The sequence below is a fragment of the Pristiophorus japonicus genome, chromosome 1 (assembly GCF_044704955.1).
Source record: "Pristiophorus japonicus isolate sPriJap1 chromosome 1, sPriJap1.hap1, whole genome shotgun sequence".
In the NCBI taxonomy this organism is placed as follows: domain Eukaryota; kingdom Metazoa; phylum Chordata; class Chondrichthyes; family Pristiophoridae; genus Pristiophorus; species Pristiophorus japonicus.
The window spans coordinates 326,767,382-326,786,938 of record NC_091977.1 but is presented as its reverse complement, the minus strand read 5'-3'; the positions used below and the strand labels follow the sequence as shown (position 1 = coordinate 326,786,938).

At 42.4% G+C, this 19,557-nt stretch overlaps 1 protein-coding gene across 2 annotated transcripts in view; it reads right to left on the bottom strand.

Annotated features, from left to right (window-relative positions):
* Positions 1-371: 371 nt before the first annotated feature.
* Positions 372-19,557, bottom strand: part of cnot10 (CCR4-NOT transcription complex, subunit 10) — a 34,329-nt gene continuing 15,143 nt past the window's right edge. For both annotated transcript variants that reach the window (XM_070889037.1, XM_070889048.1), the window contains exons 9-19: positions 18,269-18,418; positions 17,045-17,247; positions 16,816-16,937; positions 15,552-15,728; positions 14,860-14,943; positions 14,080-14,193; positions 12,426-12,556; positions 10,395-10,430; positions 6,567-6,694; positions 4,812-4,887; positions 372-1,991 (exon numbers count right to left, since the gene is read on the bottom strand). In XM_070889037.1, coding sequence (XP_070745138.1) covers positions 1,843-1,991; positions 4,812-4,887; positions 6,567-6,694; positions 10,395-10,430; positions 12,426-12,556; positions 14,080-14,193; positions 14,860-14,943; positions 15,552-15,728; positions 16,816-16,937; positions 17,045-17,247; positions 18,269-18,418 — 1,370 coding nt within the window. In that variant the 3' untranslated portion in view covers positions 372-1,842. The remainder of the gene's footprint in view (positions 1,992-4,811; positions 4,888-6,566; positions 6,695-10,394; positions 10,431-12,425; positions 12,557-14,079; positions 14,194-14,859; positions 14,944-15,551; positions 15,729-16,815; positions 16,938-17,044; positions 17,248-18,268; positions 18,419-19,557) is intronic.

Sequence of the window (19,557 nt, the reverse complement as noted above, 5' to 3'; positions counted from 1 at the left end):
TGTCAGGAAGCACTTCTTCACACAAAGGGTAGTGGAAATCTGGAAAGCTTTCCCCCCAAAAGCTGTCAAGTTTGGGGGTCCATTGAAAATTTCAAAATTGAGATTGATAGATTTTTGTTAGGCAAAGGGTATTAACGGTTATTGAACCAAGGCTGGTAGACAGAGTTAAGATAGTGATCTAATTGAATGATGGAACAGGCTCAAGGGGCTGAATGGTCTCCTCCTGATCATGTTTCTACAACAGATGAGATGCCGTCTTAATGCCTCATCCAAAGGACAGAATTAAAAATACAAGGCAGTGAATATCCAATAGTAGAGAGGTTCAACAATAGCAGCTCACAACTAAAGCAAAGTGACCATAAGTACAGAAGATAGAAAAAGGTCAGCACAGTGCACATTTCACTATGCTTGTACTTTATTCACAATCGCAGAATCAACTGTTCCAAAATATCATTTTATTTGCTATATTTACGAGTACCTCTGTTTGACTAATCACATTTTGCAATATATTAGAACCTCACCCTCCTGCACTAATCCAGCCAGTGGCCTGTTTACTGGGGCGGGGAGCCTGTGGCACGATAGCCATGACATTACTTGGATGCAGCTCGCTCTCGGGTATTAATCGGGGATGTTACACGAGGGCGGGGTGTTGCCGCTGCTGCTGGGTTCGCCCAGCATCGAATGGTCCCGGTAGAAGGTCCTGGGCACTGCTCGCTCATTGGTGAATTCAAACGGCCAAATCCAGCAACAATATCGGCAGCCCGAGAACAACCCATATGAGAGTGAATCACCGTGGTCAGGAAGCCCTTTGCCAATTCAAGTTTTGGCTAGCTGGAGTTTGGGAGAGTGAGGTCCTATGGTAGAGAATGCACATTCCATTTACCGCATTTCCTGATTAAAATTCTCTATAAAACGCTCATCATCCTTTATTTGGTATAATTCAACTTTTTTTTTTTTTATATCTTTCTCGAGGCCTTTCTTTACATGGAATGAATATCTCCAGAAAAATACTCACCACTGAAAAGCAGCGGTGAATGCAAGCTTGGTAAAATACTATTTACACAAAGTTATCAGGCCGATTAGGACGGCATTCAAACCAGTTAGTGAAACTCCCATAAATTATCTGTGATAGTTACTTAAAAGAAATCGTTCTCCTAGAGGTTTTATTTGGTTCAGTATCGCCACTCCTCCCCATTCCCAGCTCGGCCAGGTTACATCACCAGCACCTAGAAGCTGAACCATAGGGATTTGTAAATCCCACTTAACGGGAAAAATATTTACAATGTAATTTACAGTTTAATTTGTCAATCTTTCACTTTGTACTCCCGGAACCAAAATTCAACTGTCAATCTCCTCGGGAGTTTAACTAAAGGGTAATATATAAAACTGTTCTATAACATACGCAAATGTTCATGGGGGTAATTAAAGGGAAATATAAAACGGTGTTCTTTAACATAGTGTATTCATTCGATCACTTTAATAGCTGAAAATATAACAGGGAACAAATCGGAACAGCTAGAAATACTGCAATTACAAACCATTACCGAATAAAACTTTAAAATAAAACTTGACCAACCTTCAAATTCCGGAAACACTATGAATCTATCCCCGTCCTACCTCCGGTATAAATCTGAGATCTAAATTAGATTCAAACCAAAAACAAAATGCTGTCCGCAGCTTTATAAATGGACCAGTTGCAGAATTTGCATTTTCCTGCCAGCTAGCCGAAAGCCATTATAGTTCACGACGGAGTTCTTCTTTTTCCCTCCCCCACCCCATCTTGATCACCTTTCCAGTTGGGAACCCGCCTTGATGAAAACAAGCAGACATTGTGTCGAGGTCTCACTTCCGTTGGACGGTGTTGAATGGCGGCGGTTGAACGGTCTGGATGGACTGAAACACTGGTTTCTTTTTTACATCAGAAGACAGGGATTTCACCGAGGGCAGCAGCTGATTCCTTTTGATGATCTGTAGCGCCAACTGAGTGTTTCCTGCCCGAAAACAAAAACCCAGACATGCCAACTAATGAAGAGGTTACTGTTTCAGAAATATAACTGGACATTGACTGTTTGCTACGAGGGGAAGGGAAGGCAAATAGTGCAAATTCAAAAATGTCAAACTTTAGCAAATTTAAAATCTGGCAATAAGTAGGTAGAACGTCCAAAATCCGGAAACCTCGGGACCAAGGCCATTCCGGATTTCGGAACGTCTTTCCGGCGCCCGAATCCGGAGACGCCTAGACCGAAGTGGGGGGGGGGGGGGGGGGGGTTCTGGGTTCAGCAGCGTTGGCTGCGGATCAGGGGTCTGCAGTTCCGGGTCAGGGGTTCTGCAGCATCAGCTGTAGGTCAAGGGTCGGCGGCCGGGAAAAACCTGCTTTGAAGACCTGCAAAAAAAAGGTAAGTTAAAGTTTTTATTTTAAAATTATTTTTCAGCGATTTAGTAGGTAAGGGTTTTGTGAATTTTTGGGGGATGTTTTTCCCCCTCCAGAGACCCAACTCGCAGCGGTAATCTGTTTTAAAAAAACGTCCGGATTTTGCAACATTTTCCGGATTCCGGACGACCCCACCACTGATCGGCCCGGTGTACAGATTCCGGAACATTCCGAATTTCGGAACTCCAGATGCTCAACCTGTAAAACTGTGCACACAACAAATTTTGAACAACAGGATAGAGAAAAGAAACATAGGAACAGGAGGCCATAAAGCTCCGAGCCCGTTCCTCCATTTACTACTTCATACTACTTCCCTTAATAAACGCAACAAAAACCTACTAACCTCAATTTTGACAATTTCAATTGACCCCCCAGCCTCAACTGCTTTTTTTCGATGGGGGGGGGCAGGGAGGGAAGAGCATTCCAGATTTCCATGACCCTTTGTGTGAAGAAGTGCTTCCTCACATCACCCCTGAGCGGCCCAGCTCTAATTTTAAAGCTAGGCCCCTTGTTCTGGACTCCCCCACTAGAGGAAATAGTTTCTCTCTATCTACCCTATCAACTCCTTTAATCATCCTAAACACCTTAATTACATCACCCCTTAATTGCAATGCCCAAAACTGAACACAGTATTCTAAATAGGGATCCAACCAGAGCTTTATATAACTGTAACATAACTCCCACCCCATTGTATTCAAGCCCCCTTGAGATAATGGCAACATTCTGAAACAAAACAAAAACAAAAACATGAAATACCAGAACCTCTTAGTTGTAAGAGACAGCAGATTCAATTCACCAAACCCACACTCCAGCAGGGAACCACACTCAACGAGAACAGAGGTCAGTTAAAGGTCAGTTATATCTTCGCTGAGCTACATTTGTTCCCAGTTAAACAACGCCCTGATTTTAAAATTCTCATCCTTGCTTTCAAATCCCTCCATGGCCTCACCCTTCCCTATCTCTAATCTGCTCCAGCCCTATAAAATCAGCTCCTCCAATTCTGGCCTCTTGAGCATCCCCAATTTTCATCACTCCACCATTAGTGGCATGCCTTCAGCTGTCTGGGCTCCAAGTTCTGGAATTCCCTCCGTAAACCTCTCAGCCTCTGCAACTCTCTTTCCTCCTTTAAAACGCTCCTTAAAACCTACCTCCTGAGAAACACCGTGGGACATTTTACTATGTTAAAGGTGATACATAAATACAAGTTGTTGCACCAATATTCCGACCCGTGCTCCCTTCAAGCACAAGACTGATGAATGTACCCCAATAGGAGGTATCTGCTGCTGATGAAAGGTCATGGACAGCAGGAGCAGCCTCAAAGCAAGCCCGAGAGTCAAGATCATCACCTGACACACCGGCTAGGATTTCTGTCAAAGGGCCAGAGGTCCCCACGTAATCTCCCCATTGGATAGGAGAACTTCCTTATTGTTTAACTTCCACATCCATTTAGGAAGAATTGGGATTTTTTATACCAAGGAACTTCATATTGAAAACTAGTCCCTCTGACAAGGAACGTTTGCGCCATCAAACTACTTCCCCACCATCTCACCCCACAGGTAAACTTTCTGTGTACACGGTATTAGTAACACAGAATAAAAACAATTAACCATTACTTATTCAAACAAGGCCAGGTAGGAATAATTTTCCTTTGCCTCTACATGTTTTGGTTACAAGGCGATATGTTAAAAAGTAACTGCTGACAACAGCCGGAAGCTGTCTTCTCCGCTTAAATCTGTGGTAGTTTAATTATTAATATATAATATTGTAATATCGCATAAATCTGTGGAGCTCTGGGTTTTTTAAAGTAATAATGTGTAATAATATCGCGGTTTGGTTTAAATACTAATGTATAATAATTTCACGAGGGGAGGGTTGCTGAGATTTATTTGTACGGAGAAGAAAATGAATTGCTATTGGAGAATATCGGTTCAATTAACCGCAAACCCCGTTGTGTTAAAGCCCTGAAATGCACTTCTAACCGAGACCACAATAGCGACTTTTGTCATAGTTCGACTTCTTCCACCAGGAGTCTCAGCTCCGGTTTAGCTCCTGCCGCAGCACCTGTAAAAACGGATCAATCCATAATCTGATATTTTTGTACAAAGATTGAGCTCGAATATATGCTGTGAATTGGTCTTTATTCCGAACCGTTACATGTTGAAAGAGAATGGAGAATAAACCCGCATTTGGACCAGATTGGAAAACAGAGTGTGGGCAATGTAGGGAATCTGCGGTTGTAAAGAAAGAGACTAATATCGGAAGACAAAAATCACCGAAACTGCACGTGCGCAACCAATTAATTTTGTTGGCACCAGCCGCGACCTATTTTAAATACATTTCAAGTAGTAGCTTTAGTGATTATTATTAAATGGGAACTTACCATTCTGCAATTCAAGATAAACAGCTAGCAGGATACCTTCAGGAGGAATCTCTTTAGGATTAACCATCGAAGCAGCCTTTAATTTAAAAACAAAAGGAAAGCAGAAGAATGGGCTATATAGTTTTAATGCAGTAGACTTTTCTTTAGTAAGGACATGACAAAGCTGCAGCACTTTATGAAATGCTTCTGGAAGCCCATATGAACCTCATCTCCTGTTTGTATAATTCACTATTCTCTCAGAAAATAATCACGTGAAACATGATAATCTACAAATAGAAACAAAAAGCCGGTTAAGGAGAGACCAGAGGCAGTATATAGAAATACTTGCAGCTAAAGTAAAGGGAGATGACAAAAGCTTTTATTAACACTTCAGGAAAAGATTCATGAAAGAGATGGACTACTCAAAAACAAAGTGTGATTGTTATGGTATATAAGGAAATGGCAGTCACTTAAATACTCAAAGAAACTTCTTTACCCAGACAGTGGCTCGAGGGGCTAGATGGCCTACTCCTGTTCCTAATTCTAATATGGAACTCACTACCACATGGAGTAGTTGAGGCGATAGCATTAATGCATTTAAGGGGAGGCTAGATAAGTACATGAGGGAGAAAGGAATAGAGGGTTATGCTGACAGAATTAGATGAGGAAAGACAGGAGGAAGCTCGAGTGGAGCATAAATGCCGGCATGGACTGGTTGGGCCGAATGGCATGTTTCCGTGTCGTATATCCTATATAAATGGCTCACAGCCAGACAGCAAGGAGTTATGGTAAGTGGATGTTTCTCAGACTAGCAGGTGGCAGCTAGTGGGGTGTCCCAGAGATCAGCGCGCATCACGTTTGTTTTATACATATACACGCGTGCACACTGCTACATCTCACATGGTATTGTTCACCGAGTCCGGGGAGAATCGAAAATAGCTTTTTAAAAGGGAAATGGGTAAAGATTTAAGAAAAATTCTAAATGTTATGGACAAAGGGCAGGGGAGTGGGACCAAGTGATTTTCTTTCAGATAACAAGCAAAGGAACAAAGGGCCAAATGACCTCTCCTTGAACTGTAGAATTCTACGACTATGTTTTGCTGGAATTGTACACACTGGACATGCTCAGACTGCGATATCTGCCGTCAGGCACCAGGGTCAAAGCTCTGGGCCCAAGTGGAGGAGCAAAGGCTTCCGGGAGGGCAGATATATAATTCCCTAGCAGTGGACAGATTCATCAAAAAAAAAACATCCAGACGGCAAATGTGATTTATAGCAAGGAAGAAAGAAAGATCGATGCAGATTTACCGGGATCTCAAGATTAGCACGTAGAGGGGAAGATTAGACAAATTTTATCTGCATAGTGTTTGCCACAAGTGACGATCGATGTTAAATCACCTACAGCATTTAGGCAGATACTGGATACAAAGGGTATAGGGAGTAAAATCGAAAAATGGCACTGTGTAAAATCAGCCCCAAGGAGGTGCCTGAATTCAGACAAGCAAGGATGGCCTCCTACTGCACTAAAAAGTCTGAGTTTTTCCCTCATTTTGGTTGTTTTACATTTAGTCAATTAAATACATGATTGGCTTAAATAAACCCTGTCTGTTCAGTTACCAATGATGTTTGAGCCCTATGGATGTCGCTGCTCTAAAAAGAGGCAACTTTTGACATTCCAGGCTTAAAGACAGGACGTTATGAATGGAACTAGACACAATTGATCAATCGATTGATCTGAATGGACCAGGCTTAATTACACGATCTTATATTTCTCACCTGGTGAAGACATTTGCGTGCCTTGTCATATTCACTACGTAGGCAATATGCACTGCCAAGGTTGAAGAGCATCATTGCACAAGCAGATGTAACGGAATTGGGGTAACACTGCAGTATCTGTTTTCCAGCTGTTAAATGCACAAAATAAAACTAATTAGAAGATCTACATTTTAAACTTAGAATCACAGAATAGTACAAGTACAGGAGGCCGCCATTCGCCCATCGAGTCTGCATCGGCTCTTTTGGAAGCAACCTGGTTAGTCCCTCTCCCCCTGCAATTTTTTTTCTCCTTCAAGTATTTATCCAATTCCCTTTTGAAGGCTACTATTGGATGTGCTTCCTCCACCCTATTAGACAGTGCATCCCAAATCCTAACTAATCAAAAGATGGAATGCTGTTCCTCGATTAAGCACTTTTCAGCCTTCCGGACTCAACATCAAGTTCAACAGTTTCAGATCATAACCACTGCTCCCATTTTTTCAGACAGTTATTCCCATTTATACCTCCTCCAGACCCATCTTTTGTTCTTTTTCTTGTTCCGTTGCCATCTCCTTTTGTCTTGCATCATCATCCCTTTTGTCATTTAATCTCACCTTCCTTCCACCCTACCACAGACCTTCCCTTTTGTTTTCTTCCCCTCCCCCTTTCCCTGCCTCTGCACTTGCTTAAAACCTGGCTACTCCATCTTTTAACATTTTCCAGTTCTAACAAAGAGTCATCGACCTGAAACATTAAGGCTGTTTCTCGCTCCACAGATGCTGCCTGACCTGCTGAGTATTTCCAACATTTTGTGTTTTCATTTCAAATTTCCAGAACCGCAGAATTTTGCTTTTGTACATTTTCTTCAGTTGGCTTTGAATTTATTTTTGTTATTTCAATGTACAAAAAGAGAATTTGGCTGAGCTGGGGCTCCATCATTTCTTTGTATTGAACTGAGACAGATCTGGGACTCCACTCAATGGCTTGCATTTATATAGTGCTTTTAGCATAGTAAACGTCCCAAGGCACGTCACAGGAGCGTTCTCAAAACAATCTGACACTGAGCCACACAAGAAGTTAGGACAGGTGACCAAGCTTAGTTTAAGAGGTAGGTTTTAATGAGAGTCTTAAAGGAGGAAAGAGAGGTAGCAAGGCGGAGAGGTTTAGTGAAGGAATTCCAAAGCTTAGGGTCCTGACAGCTGAAAGCACGGCCACAAATTGGGGATGCGCAAGAGGCCAGAATTGGAAAAGTACAGAGATCTCGGAGGGTTGCAGGGCTAGAGGAGGTTACAGAGATAGGGAGGGGTGAGGCCATGGAGAGAGTTGAACACAAGATGGGGAATATTAAAAATCGAGGTGTTGCCAGACCGGGAGACAATGTAGGTCAGCAAGCAGAGGTGATGGGTGAGCAGGACATTAAGTTGTTTTTAATACTTCAATTATATGAGTGTTGATCTGCAAGACAAGAGAACCAACACAAAATATCCATCATAAATGGTATCACAGCAAACTCTTCTCCCCCCAACCCTCCCCAATAAGTTATATGCATCACTGGTAACTAATTCAAGGCATTAAAGGTCAGATAATAGTTTAAAAAAGGCAAACTTTAGTTTTGAAGCATAAAAAGTGCATTAAAAAGTTTTTACACTGACACACCTTCCATATACGATCCATCATCCTCCCTTTTGTCATTTAAACACCCTTTGTTCTTTCCTTCTCCCCACCGCCCCTGTCTCCCCACCACTCTTTCTCGCTGCCTCCGTACTTGCTTAAAAACTAGTGATTCGCTAACTTCTTCCAGATGACGAAAGGTCATCGACCTGAAACGTTAATCATAGAAGTTAGAAGTTTACAGCACGGATGGAGGCCATTTCAGCCCATCGTGTCCATGCCAGCCAACAAGAGGTTATCCAGCCAAATTCCACTTTCCAGCTCTAGGTCTGTAACCCTGCAGGTTACGGCACTTCAGGTGCACATCCATGTACTTTTTAAATGTGGTGAGGGTTTCTGCCTCTACCATCCTTTCAGGCAGTGAGTTCCAGATCCTCACAACCCTCTGCATGAATAAATTTCCCCTCAAATCCCCTCTAGACCTTCTACCAATTACTTTAAATTTATGTCCCCTGGTTGTTGATCCCTCTGCTAAGGTAACTAGGCCCTTACTATCCACTATATCTAGGCCCCTCATAATTTTACACACCTCAATGAGGTCTCCCCTCAGCCTCCTCTGTTCCAATGAAAACAAATCCAGCCAATCTAATCTGGCCTCATAGCTAAGATTCTCCACTCCCGGCAACATCCTCATAAGTCTCCTCTGTACCCTCTCCAGTGCAATCACATCCTTCCTGTAATACGGTGACCAGAGCTGCACGCAGTACTCCAGCTGTGGCCTAACCAGTGTTTTATATAGTTCAAGCATAACGCCCCCCCCCCGCTCTTGCATTCTATGTCTCGGCTAATAAAGGCAAGCATTCCGTATGCCTTCTTAACCACCTTATCTACCTGGCCTGCTATTTTTAGGGAGCTGTGGGCATACACTCCAAGGTCCCTTTGTTCCTCTACACTTCTCAGTGTCCAACCATTTAACGTGTATTCCCTTTCCTCGTTAGCCCTCCCCAAATGCATTACCTCACACTTCTCTGGATTAAATTCCATTTGCCACTATTCTGCCCACCAGACCAGTTGATATCTTCCTGCAGTCCGCAGCTTTCTGCTTCATTATCAACCACACAGCCAATTTTAGTATCATCTGCAAACTTCTTAATCATATCTCCTATATTCAAGTCTAGATCATTGATGTACAGTATGACGTCCGAAATCCGGAAACCTCTGACTGAGGCCGTTCCAGATTATTTCCGGATTTCGGAACGTCTTTGCCTGGGCCGAGGAGGTGGGGGGGCGGCGGCCGGGCCGCCAGAGGGGGGGGGGGGGGGCGGGGGTTCGGCCAGGCCACCGGAGATCGGTCGGGCTGCCACGGGTCGGAGGGGGAGGGAGGCAGGGGGAAGAGGGAGGCCAGGGAAGGGGGGACGGGAGGAACAGTCGCGTTGCAGGTCGGTCGGTCGGCCGGAGGAGTCCGAATTTCAGAACATTTTCCGGTTTCCGGATGACCCCTCCACAGATCGGCCCGGTGTCCGGATTTAGGAACTCCGGATTTTGACTTCGCATCCGTAGATCACAAAAAGCAAGGGACTTAGCACTGAGCCCTGCGGAACCCCACTGGAAACATCCTTCCAGTCGCAAAAACACCCATCAACCATGACCTATTTGCTTCCTGCCACTGAGCCAATTTTGGATCGAACTTGCCACTTTGCCCTGGATTCCATGGGCTTTTACTTTTGTGACCAGTCTGCCATGTGGGACCTTATCAAAAGGTTTGCTAAAATCCATATACACTACATCATACATTTTGCCTTCATCAACCCTCTTGGTTACCTCCTCGAAAAATTCAATCAAGTTTGTTAGACACGACCTTCCCTTAACAAATCCATGCTGACTATCCTTGATTTATTCATGTCTTTCTAAGTGAAGATTTATCCTGTCCTTCAGGATTTTTTCCAATAATATTCCCACCACTGAGGTTAGGCTGACTGGCTTGTAATTGCTCGGTCTATCCCTTTCTCCCTTCTTAAGCAAAGGTACCACATTAGCAGTCTTCCAGTCCTCTAGCACCACACCTGAAGCCAGAGTGGATTGGAAAATGATCGTCAAAGCCTCTACTAACTCTGTTTCTCGCTCCACAGATCCTGCCTGACCTGCTGAGTGTTTCTAGCATTCTCTGTTTTTATTTCAGATTTCAAGCATCCGCAGTATTGACTTTTGTTCCCAAGTATGATGTTTGTTGCTACTTACAGCTCTCCATCTGTTCATTTTCTCCTCGGTCAGATCCTGAAAAGAAATGCCAAAATGTCTCAATTCACGTTTACTTTCCAAGCAACCAATATGCATGTTAATTTGATTGCTGACTTCTTTTACGGCATTCTATGAACTGAAGTAAAATGCACTGTATTTTTTTTATGTCTTGCAATTTGAGAAACACCAGCAATAGTGCATTATATAATTTCCACAGCACCTCCCAAACCCACATCCTGCCACCTAGAAGCTCAAGGGCAGCGTGGGAATACCAACACCGCCAAGTCACACATCATCCCGATGAACATATATCACAATTGCTTCATTGTCTCTGGGTCAAAATCCTGTAACTCCCTCTCTAACAGCACTGTGGGAGTACCTACGCCACATGGACTGCTGTGGTTCAAAAAGACGGCTCACCACCACCTTCTCATGGGGCACTAGGGGACGGGCAATAAATGCTGGCCTTGCCAGCGCGCCTACATTCCAAGAGTGAATTAAAAGAAAATTGGGAAGGGATTGTAGGTCTGGTTACAGTCGGGAGGGGAGAAAAGGTGGGGGAAAAAGGGAAGTCTTGAATCTGGCAGCGGGCGTAGAGAAGTGGAAGTATCAGAGTGTGGTCTGGGAGCACTAGTGGTAGGTGAGGTAGGCTTCCACGGTTTCCCACCAGAGAGGAGTACTGGGGTGCTGTGGCTGCAACAAGAGTATCTGAGAGAGCGAGAGAGCGAGAAGAGGGCTGTATAGGGAGGGTGGGGGAGGAAGCCGGGGGGGGGGGAACGGGGGGAGCGGGCGACGCGCCCAGGGGTGGGGGCGGCGCGAGAGAGAGCGAGGTAACGCCAAGGAACCATGAGGGTGAATTGCAAATCTAAGCCGATGGAAAGAGAAATAAGATAAAACATTTTTTTAGAAATTGCTTTGAGCAATGGTGAAAGCTTACTTCAGCTTCTCCCAAGAAATCATAATCATCATAATTAATCAATTCTAGCCACAGCATTTTAGGAAGGGTGTCAAGGACAGAGGAGATTTACAGGAATGGTGCTAGGGATGAGGAACCTCCGTTATATGGAGGGACTGGAGAAGCTGGGGTTCTTCTCATTAAAGCAGAGGGGAGATTTAATACAGGTGATGACAATTGAGAGTGATTTTGACAGTTTCTCCCTATCTACTCTGTTTCCACTAGCAGGAGGGTGGGTAACCAGTGGACAGAGATTTAACATAATTGGCAAAAGAACCAGAGGGAAGACGAGAATTAATTTTTTTTTTTTACGCATGGAGTTGTAATGATCTGGAATGCACTGCCTGAAAGGGTGGTGGAAGCAGATTCAATAGTAACTTTCAAAATAGAATTGGATAATTACTTAAAAGGAAAAAATTGCAGGGCTATGGGGAAAGAGCAGGGGTGTGGGATTAATTGGATTGCTCTTTCAAAGGGCCAGCACAGGTACGATAGGCCTCATTCTGTGCTTTATCATTCCACAAATCTATGGATAAAAAGGCCTTAAGATGGAATATTCCTGAGAAATCTTTCTTTCAGACGAAACAAGTCTCCAAATGGATGAAAGTTAAAGCTGTTCCAAGCAACAGGATTGACCATTCAAAACCCACCCCAAGGGACTTGAGCAGATAAATCTAGACTGACACTCCAGTGCAGTGCTGAGGGAGTGCTGCACTATCGGAGGTGCCGTCTTCCGGATGAGATGTTAAACCGAGGTCTCGTCTGCTCTCTCAAGTGGCCAATAAGATCCCATGGCATTATTTCGAAGAGGAGCAGGGGAGTTATCCCCAGTGTCCTGGTCAATATTTATCCCTCAGTCAACATAACAAAAAATGATTATCTGGTCATTATCACATTGCTGTTTGTGGGAGCTTGCCGCGTGCAAATTGGCTGCCACGTTTGGCACATTGCAACAGTGACTACACGCCAAAAAGACTTCACTGGCTATAAAGCGCTTTGAGACGTCCGATGGTTGTGAAAGGCGCTATATAAATGTACGTCTTTCTTTTCTTTCTAACAAATGTGAAATTATTCACCTTGATCCTGTTCATTTGAAGAAACTCCCAGGAACACATCAGTGACATTCTCAGGATTCAAGTGAGTGATGGCATCAGAGATTCTGTCTAGAGAGATGAGGGACTCTGCTGCATACAAGTGACCCAGAAACCTAAACAAAATTACAGTCAGAAATTCCAAACTAAAAGAAATACAAGTTCAATAAATTATTTCAAGCTTTGCAAAATTAAGTGTCATTAAAGCACCAATTAAGAACCAATTGAAGTACCCTTTCAAAACCAAACAACAACTTGTATTTATATAGCGCCTTTAACGTAGTGATATCAAACAAAATTTGACAGAGCCACATAATGATATATTAGGTATACTATTATATATACCAAAAATAAATTCCTAATTTGATCACCAAGATGGAATTGTACATTTTTCCTGTAGCTGGCTTATAACATTCAACAACTTGCATCTATATAGCACTTTTATCATAGTTAAAAAACCTTCCAAGGGACTTCACAGGTGTGTTACGAGACAAAAAGGTGCTTTCCCCCATGTGAAGTAAAAATCTGAGGGAAGTTTAATTATAAAAAGATGTTGAACGGAAGTAAAAAGGGAGATCAGGAAGAAGCGGGACTATGAAAGAAGACTAGCAATTGCCATTAGGGGAAACAGCAAGTGTCTGTAAGCAGATAACTAAAAAAGAATAATGGATGAAGGAGGTCATCTTGAACTTGAGTGAGGGAATGATGGAGATGCTTAATAAATATTGTACAGTTATTAAAAGGTAAAGATATGACTGAAAGGACTACCCGAGGGCGTGGACCAGCCACAACTGATAATTATTCAAAAAACAGAACTGTATTAAAAAGATTAATAGGACTAAAGGTAGAAAAGTTACCTAGATGGTAGGCATCCTGCAAAAATTGAAGTATTTAGGAACAAATAGTGGAGGAGGTACAAAAGAATGTAGATGTACTAATACGTGTCCAAAAACCTTTGAAAATGGGAAACATGCCAAAGGATTGGAGAGTGGAAATTGCTCAATGTTCAAGAAAGGGGTAAAGGTTAAGTAAGGAAATTATAGGTGCATAATACAGGATGAACTTAGTGACTACTTAGAACGGTGTGGGCTGATCAGGTCAGTAAGCACAGATTTGAGACATGCACGTCATCCTTTACTAAGTTAACTGTGCTTTGTGTAAATCACTGTGTATTAGGTAAAAGGAAATTGATTGAGAATCCATGCATACAATGAATCTGATGAAGTGGCACACAAGAAGACTGCTTGCAAAAATTAAGGGAAGTGCTCCCTCCCCCTTGACCCTCCCAACCACACTCTCGGGATCAACTAAAAGCAGTAACCAACGTGCCCCATCCATCTCAGCGTCAATGCCCACATCTGTTCCTACCTCAGCCCCTCAGTTACTGTGACTCTTACACGTGCCTTTGTCACTTCCAGATTCAACAGAAGCTTTCAAAAGAGAATTAGATACAAAGGATAGCTCTTTCAGCCAAAACAGACACAATGCACTGAATGGCCTTGTTCTTTGCTGTACTTTCCCTTTTTGAGTGCATGTCCAATAGTTCAAGCTTAAATAAGCACGTGCGTCATGTGCAGAATAAGTTTAATTAAATCACATTTAATGATAACCCCCCGTTACATATTTCTTTGTTACTTACTTTAGAGATCCAGACAGTTTGGCCTGCTGTAGAAGATTCTCTGCATGATTTAAGGCCATAAGGTTGTCGCCAAGTGCAAGGGCAACATATGCACTGCCGGCCAGGATGGAACATCTGAGTGAACAGAAAACAAAACTTGATGTGATTCCACTCCTCCATTCTTCACAGGATTTCAAATCGGAGTTGAAGCCCGTCTAGAACTTCAACTCATTTACAATCTATAGTCGTTAATTCTACTTGGTGTGTCGATATTTAGGAAGTGTTCGATGCTCACTTTTGCCCCAACACTTGGGAGGAACTAATCATTTAGGACTTAAAATATACACTTTTTCTCAGCTCATTTGTATCTTTTTAGATGAGCTGGGTGGGGTGGCAGAGAGAATCTCAGACATGGGACGGTATTGAACAAATAAGCTCATCAAACTTGTGCAGACAAACTAACCATTCTTCTCAGAATGAAGCAGCAGGAAATTGCTGCAGGAGGGGGAAAAAAAAAAAACAGTTGGGCAAATAAATGTCTTCCTTTTCAGTACCAGCTGGATCTGGCCTGAGCAGCGACTGACTGCTCTGCATTAAAACAATTACCTTTGCTTGTGTTAAATGTGATCAATTCCAGCACTAGTCAGAGACATATTTTTAAATGTTTGAAATATTCTGGAATTAACAGCAACAGAATTGGAGTTTTAATGTGCATCAGAAAGCTCCCATCAGATTTTATACTTAGTTGAAACAACATTGTAGGATTAAGTAAACGGATAAAGAATAGGAATGTATCCTCACCTCAGATTGTCTAATTCCTGCTTCCTTAACGGAGATGATGGTGGGCCTGAAACCAAGAACTTATCTCCTTCGTGAGGCTTACCACTGTAGAATGGGGAAAAAAATTATTTCAGCATGTATTACTGCAACAGAAATGGACCATTTCGATGGATTATTTCTGGAATTCAACAGGGTGGAAGTGCTGCTAACTTCAAACTATGCAAAAGGCATTAATGTGCTTTTGTAGCTTGTTCCTGTGGAGGGGGCGGACTTGACGCCAAGGGGACAGAGTTTATGGCAGAGACGGAAGACAATGGCTTAGGTCTCGCCGAGAAAGAAACAGCTCATCCAACATGGTGTCGATAAAGCAGTCTGATAGCAGAGGCAGTGGAGAGGAGTCGAGAGAGGTGGTGGGGAATTAGAGCTGGCCATCAATCGCCCCACACACGGAAACTGAGCCCATGGCTTCGGATGATATCACCAAGCATGAAAGCTATAAGCATGTAGCGAAAGGAGAGGAGAGGACCACGGACGGATGCGACGGTGCAGGGTTGGGAAGAGAAGCCATTGTCAGAGATTGCTAGCTTCCAAGCTATTGATCAGTTGGTTCTACTGATCATTTAATCTTCTAAACACACTGAGTGAATATAATAAGATTGTACATTGCCCCTTACACTCATATGAACACTGAAGTATCTTTCATTGTGCTGTACCTGCATGTCTCACTGTTTTCATTGCTGGTTTCACCACTGCCTGATTGATTGAAATTTCTTAAACCGTTATCTTTTTTTATCTCCTGTTGATCTTCAGGAAGCAGAAGCAATGCGTTTCTCAAGCAGATGGCTGCAAACTCCATGCTTGCTACAGGAATGGCTGAAGACTGCCCATCGCTGAGGAACAAAATGAAACAAGCTAGCTTAAATACTTTCAACATCAAACGTGAAACTTTTACAAGGGTTAATCTCAAATGTACCTTTCATTATTCCCAATGCAACTGATGCTGGTTACAGCTTTGTTGGCTGAAATGCACATCAGAAAGGCCCCAAGTTCCAGCCGCCACTAATACTAAGTCTGCCACTCTCAGCTGAGGGAGGGAAGAATCATAGAATGATACAGCACAAGAGGCTATTCAGTCCATTATGCCTGTGCCAACTCTATGAAAGTGTTAACCAACTAGTCCCACTCCCCTGCTCTTTCTCCATGGCCCTGCAAATTTTTCCTTTTCAAGTATTTATCCAATTCCCTTCTGAAAGTTACTACTGAATCTGCTTCCACCACCCTTTCAGGCAGTGCATTCCAGATCACAACATCTTGCTGTTAAAAATAAATCTCATTTCCCCCCCTCCCACCCTGCTTTTTTTTGACAATTAACTTAGAGAAGAAAGTCTTAATTTTTATCTAGTAACCCTCCCCCCACCGAGGGAAATTGTTGTCACGCAAGAACAGATTTAGCTGTGATGCTCCATGTATTTGAATAGCCACCTGACACACACTATCCAAACTCAAACATGAAGACTGGCCGCTTGGATGAGGTACTAGCGGATGCCAGAACCCAGTAACTGTATCCCAGCAAGAGTCGGTGCTTTCAGGAAAGAGGAATAAAATACATATCTTAATTGGGGAATATATTTGTGCGCAGAACCCACATATCACTTCACTGAACTAACTCTGCATTGGGTAAATCTTGAAAGTAACAAGTCTCTAAGTTTTAAATTCTAAACCGCTTCTAAACACTTTAAAATTTAACATTTAAACATTTTACAAGTTCACTCATTTACACACTGTGCTACGCAGTCACTTGCTGACTCATTTACATCCGGCGGTCACTTGCTCACACCTAGCATCACCCATGTACACACTGCGCCTGCTCACTCACTCACACATTGCATTCGCTTACTCACACACACACACTGCGTTCACCCCTCACCCACTTACACACTGTGCTCGCCCCTTCACTCACACATGGTGCTCACTTACTTATACACCGTGTTCTGCATGGACTGCGATGCCAAGACTATCTTTTGATGATATCCTTGACCCAGAATGGATTGTACAATCCCTTTTTTACTAGGCAGCCCTCTGGTCTCTTGCTCTGATGTCTGAAGAAAAACAATTATGAAATTATCATGACAGAAGAATAAGTGTGAAAAAAAATTATCTTTGGAACAAATAAGAAAGTAGCTTACATATGAATTAGTCCACTCACCCCCTTGTTGGCAGCAATGCAACACTCTGCCAGCCTTAACCAAAGACGTGGGTTGGAATGGTACACCTGAACTGCCTCCATCAAACACTCAAAGGCTGCCAGTGGTCTGCCTATATGCAATAGCTGGATTCCACAGTTGTGTAACAGTTCATACCGTTTGTTTGTGAGCAGAGTACTCATTGGTCTGCCTGAAAACTTCTTCCCTAATCATTAAAAAAAAGTGGAGGGGAAAAAATAAACTCCAAATATTAAGTAGCCACAAAAAGCAGAAATTTAAAATGGCAAATTGTTTAATAAAACCATTTGAAAAAGCTACAAATTACAACAAAATAAACTACCCAACGTGTAAGCTACTGGATCCAATTAAGAAGTAAATTAGAAATTGATTTCAAAGTCAATTTTCAAACAAAACAAAGTGACTGAAGTGAAACCTCTTGTGAATATTTACATCTAAGCAGTTCCCTTTTAATTAACAAAAAAAAACAGTAGTTTTTCTTTGCACCAACTAAAATGTTATTTGTACAAAATTATGTTCAATGCAAATGAATGAAAAAATGGCAGTCATCTTCAGTTCCAGAGAAGTGCGTTTGGAAGAATCTTTTTTAGAACAATTGGATTATTTAAGAAGTTACGCCTTTCAAACTTCAGGATGTCCCAAAGCAATTTACAGCCAATGAAGTACTTCAGAAATGTAGTCACTGTTGTAATGTAGAAAACGCGGCAGCCAATTTGACAGCAAGAACTCTCAAAGAGCAATGTGAAAATGTCCAGATAATCTGTTTTAGTGATGTTGGTTGAGGGGTGAATATTGACCAGACCACCAGGGACAAGTCCCCAGCTCTTCTATGAACAGTACCATCTTTTACATCCAACTGAGAGGGCATCTGAAAGACGGCACCTCCAACAGTGGCAGCACTCCCTCGATACTGCACTGGGAGTGTCAGTCTGGATTTAGGTGCTCACATCTCTGGAGTGGGGGAGGGGGGGGAACAACTTGAACCCACAACCTTCTGAATCAGAGGAGAGTGCTTCTGCTGTGCTAAGGCTGACATCACTAAGCTGACCACCAAAACATACAAAAAAGGGACTCTAGTGTTAGCAGCTGGGTTTCATAAGCAAGGAATCAATAATTGACACATATATGCATCATTTAACTTCAAATCATTCACACTAAAATAGGTTTGTGTTAATGACTTTGAGAGTCTTTGATCTAAAGTAACGCACCTTGGTCTGTGCTTGTTCCAGTTAACTGTACACAAGCGACATCATTCTCCTGCAAGGCCTTTTTAAAGTAGAAAATTCCAAGATTGTGTTTCCCCATAGCAAAATGGATGCATCCAAGATTATTCCAGAACATACATCTAATACATTCACCTGTTTGTAAATGTTTTAAGGAGAAAAGTCAAGGGTCAAGACAGTTGTTTTAACTATTTCATTACTATACAACAAGGCAAAGAATGACAGGTGGTAAATTTCAGATATATGGGGGATTTATTTCAAGATAAAGGAGGTCAATTTGGTAAGAGCAGATGAGAAGAAACTGTTTCCACTGGCAGGAGGGTCAGTAACCAGAAGGTACAGATTTAAGGTAATTAGCAAAAGAGCCAGAGAGGAGATGAGGAGAATTTTTTTTTTAAATGCGTGTTGTTGTGATCTGGAATGCACTGCCTGAAAGTGTGGTGGAAGCAGATTCAATAAGGGAATTGGATACATACTTGAAAAGAAAACATTTGTAGATCTATGGGGAAAGAGCAGGGTGGTGGGACTAATTGGACAGCTATTTCAAAAGAGCCAGCCACAGACATGATGTGCCGAATGGCCTCCTTCTGTGCTGTATGATTCTATAAATTAGAAAGGGCATGTACCATAGGCGAGACCCGTGAAATGTGTATAGTGAGATGAATGTGTTAACTGAAAGCCACTGGAGGGTCTCTTCGTCAAATCAAGTCAGGATGTACGGCTCCTGCAAATTTGAGAGACAGGACTTGACATAAATGGGATAATTCTTTCAATGTTTCAAATGAGTCTAGACAAAAAGTTACATATACCGATAAGGAACCAATGAGAAGATTGTTCCTACTTGGATGAGTAACAAATCTTGGCCAGGACCCAAATGTCTATGAGAAGAGCATCATGCAATGGAATCATAATAGCACTATGTACCAAGCCTGGGATCTTTAAAAACTCCAATGGAGTTTAGCGAAGTCGAAGTGTATTATGCAGAAAGAGTGAACAAGGTCGTTCTCCAGTTCTTTTAGCATTACAGATAAATTGGAAGGCAAAAATTAGTACTGCTAGACCTGAATAAATTCAATTGTACTGGTACTTGGCAAATCAGACCGAAATCCTCTTCTTTCAGAAGACAGCTAGGATTGGAGCACTAACCCTTTCTATAATAAAAATACAAAATTAACACACTAGACAGAAAATCTTATGAAAGTGTAGAGGAAAAAAGATTTACCACAATCATCAAGGTGCATGGAACAGACAATGTGCTGCAAGGACACAAGGAA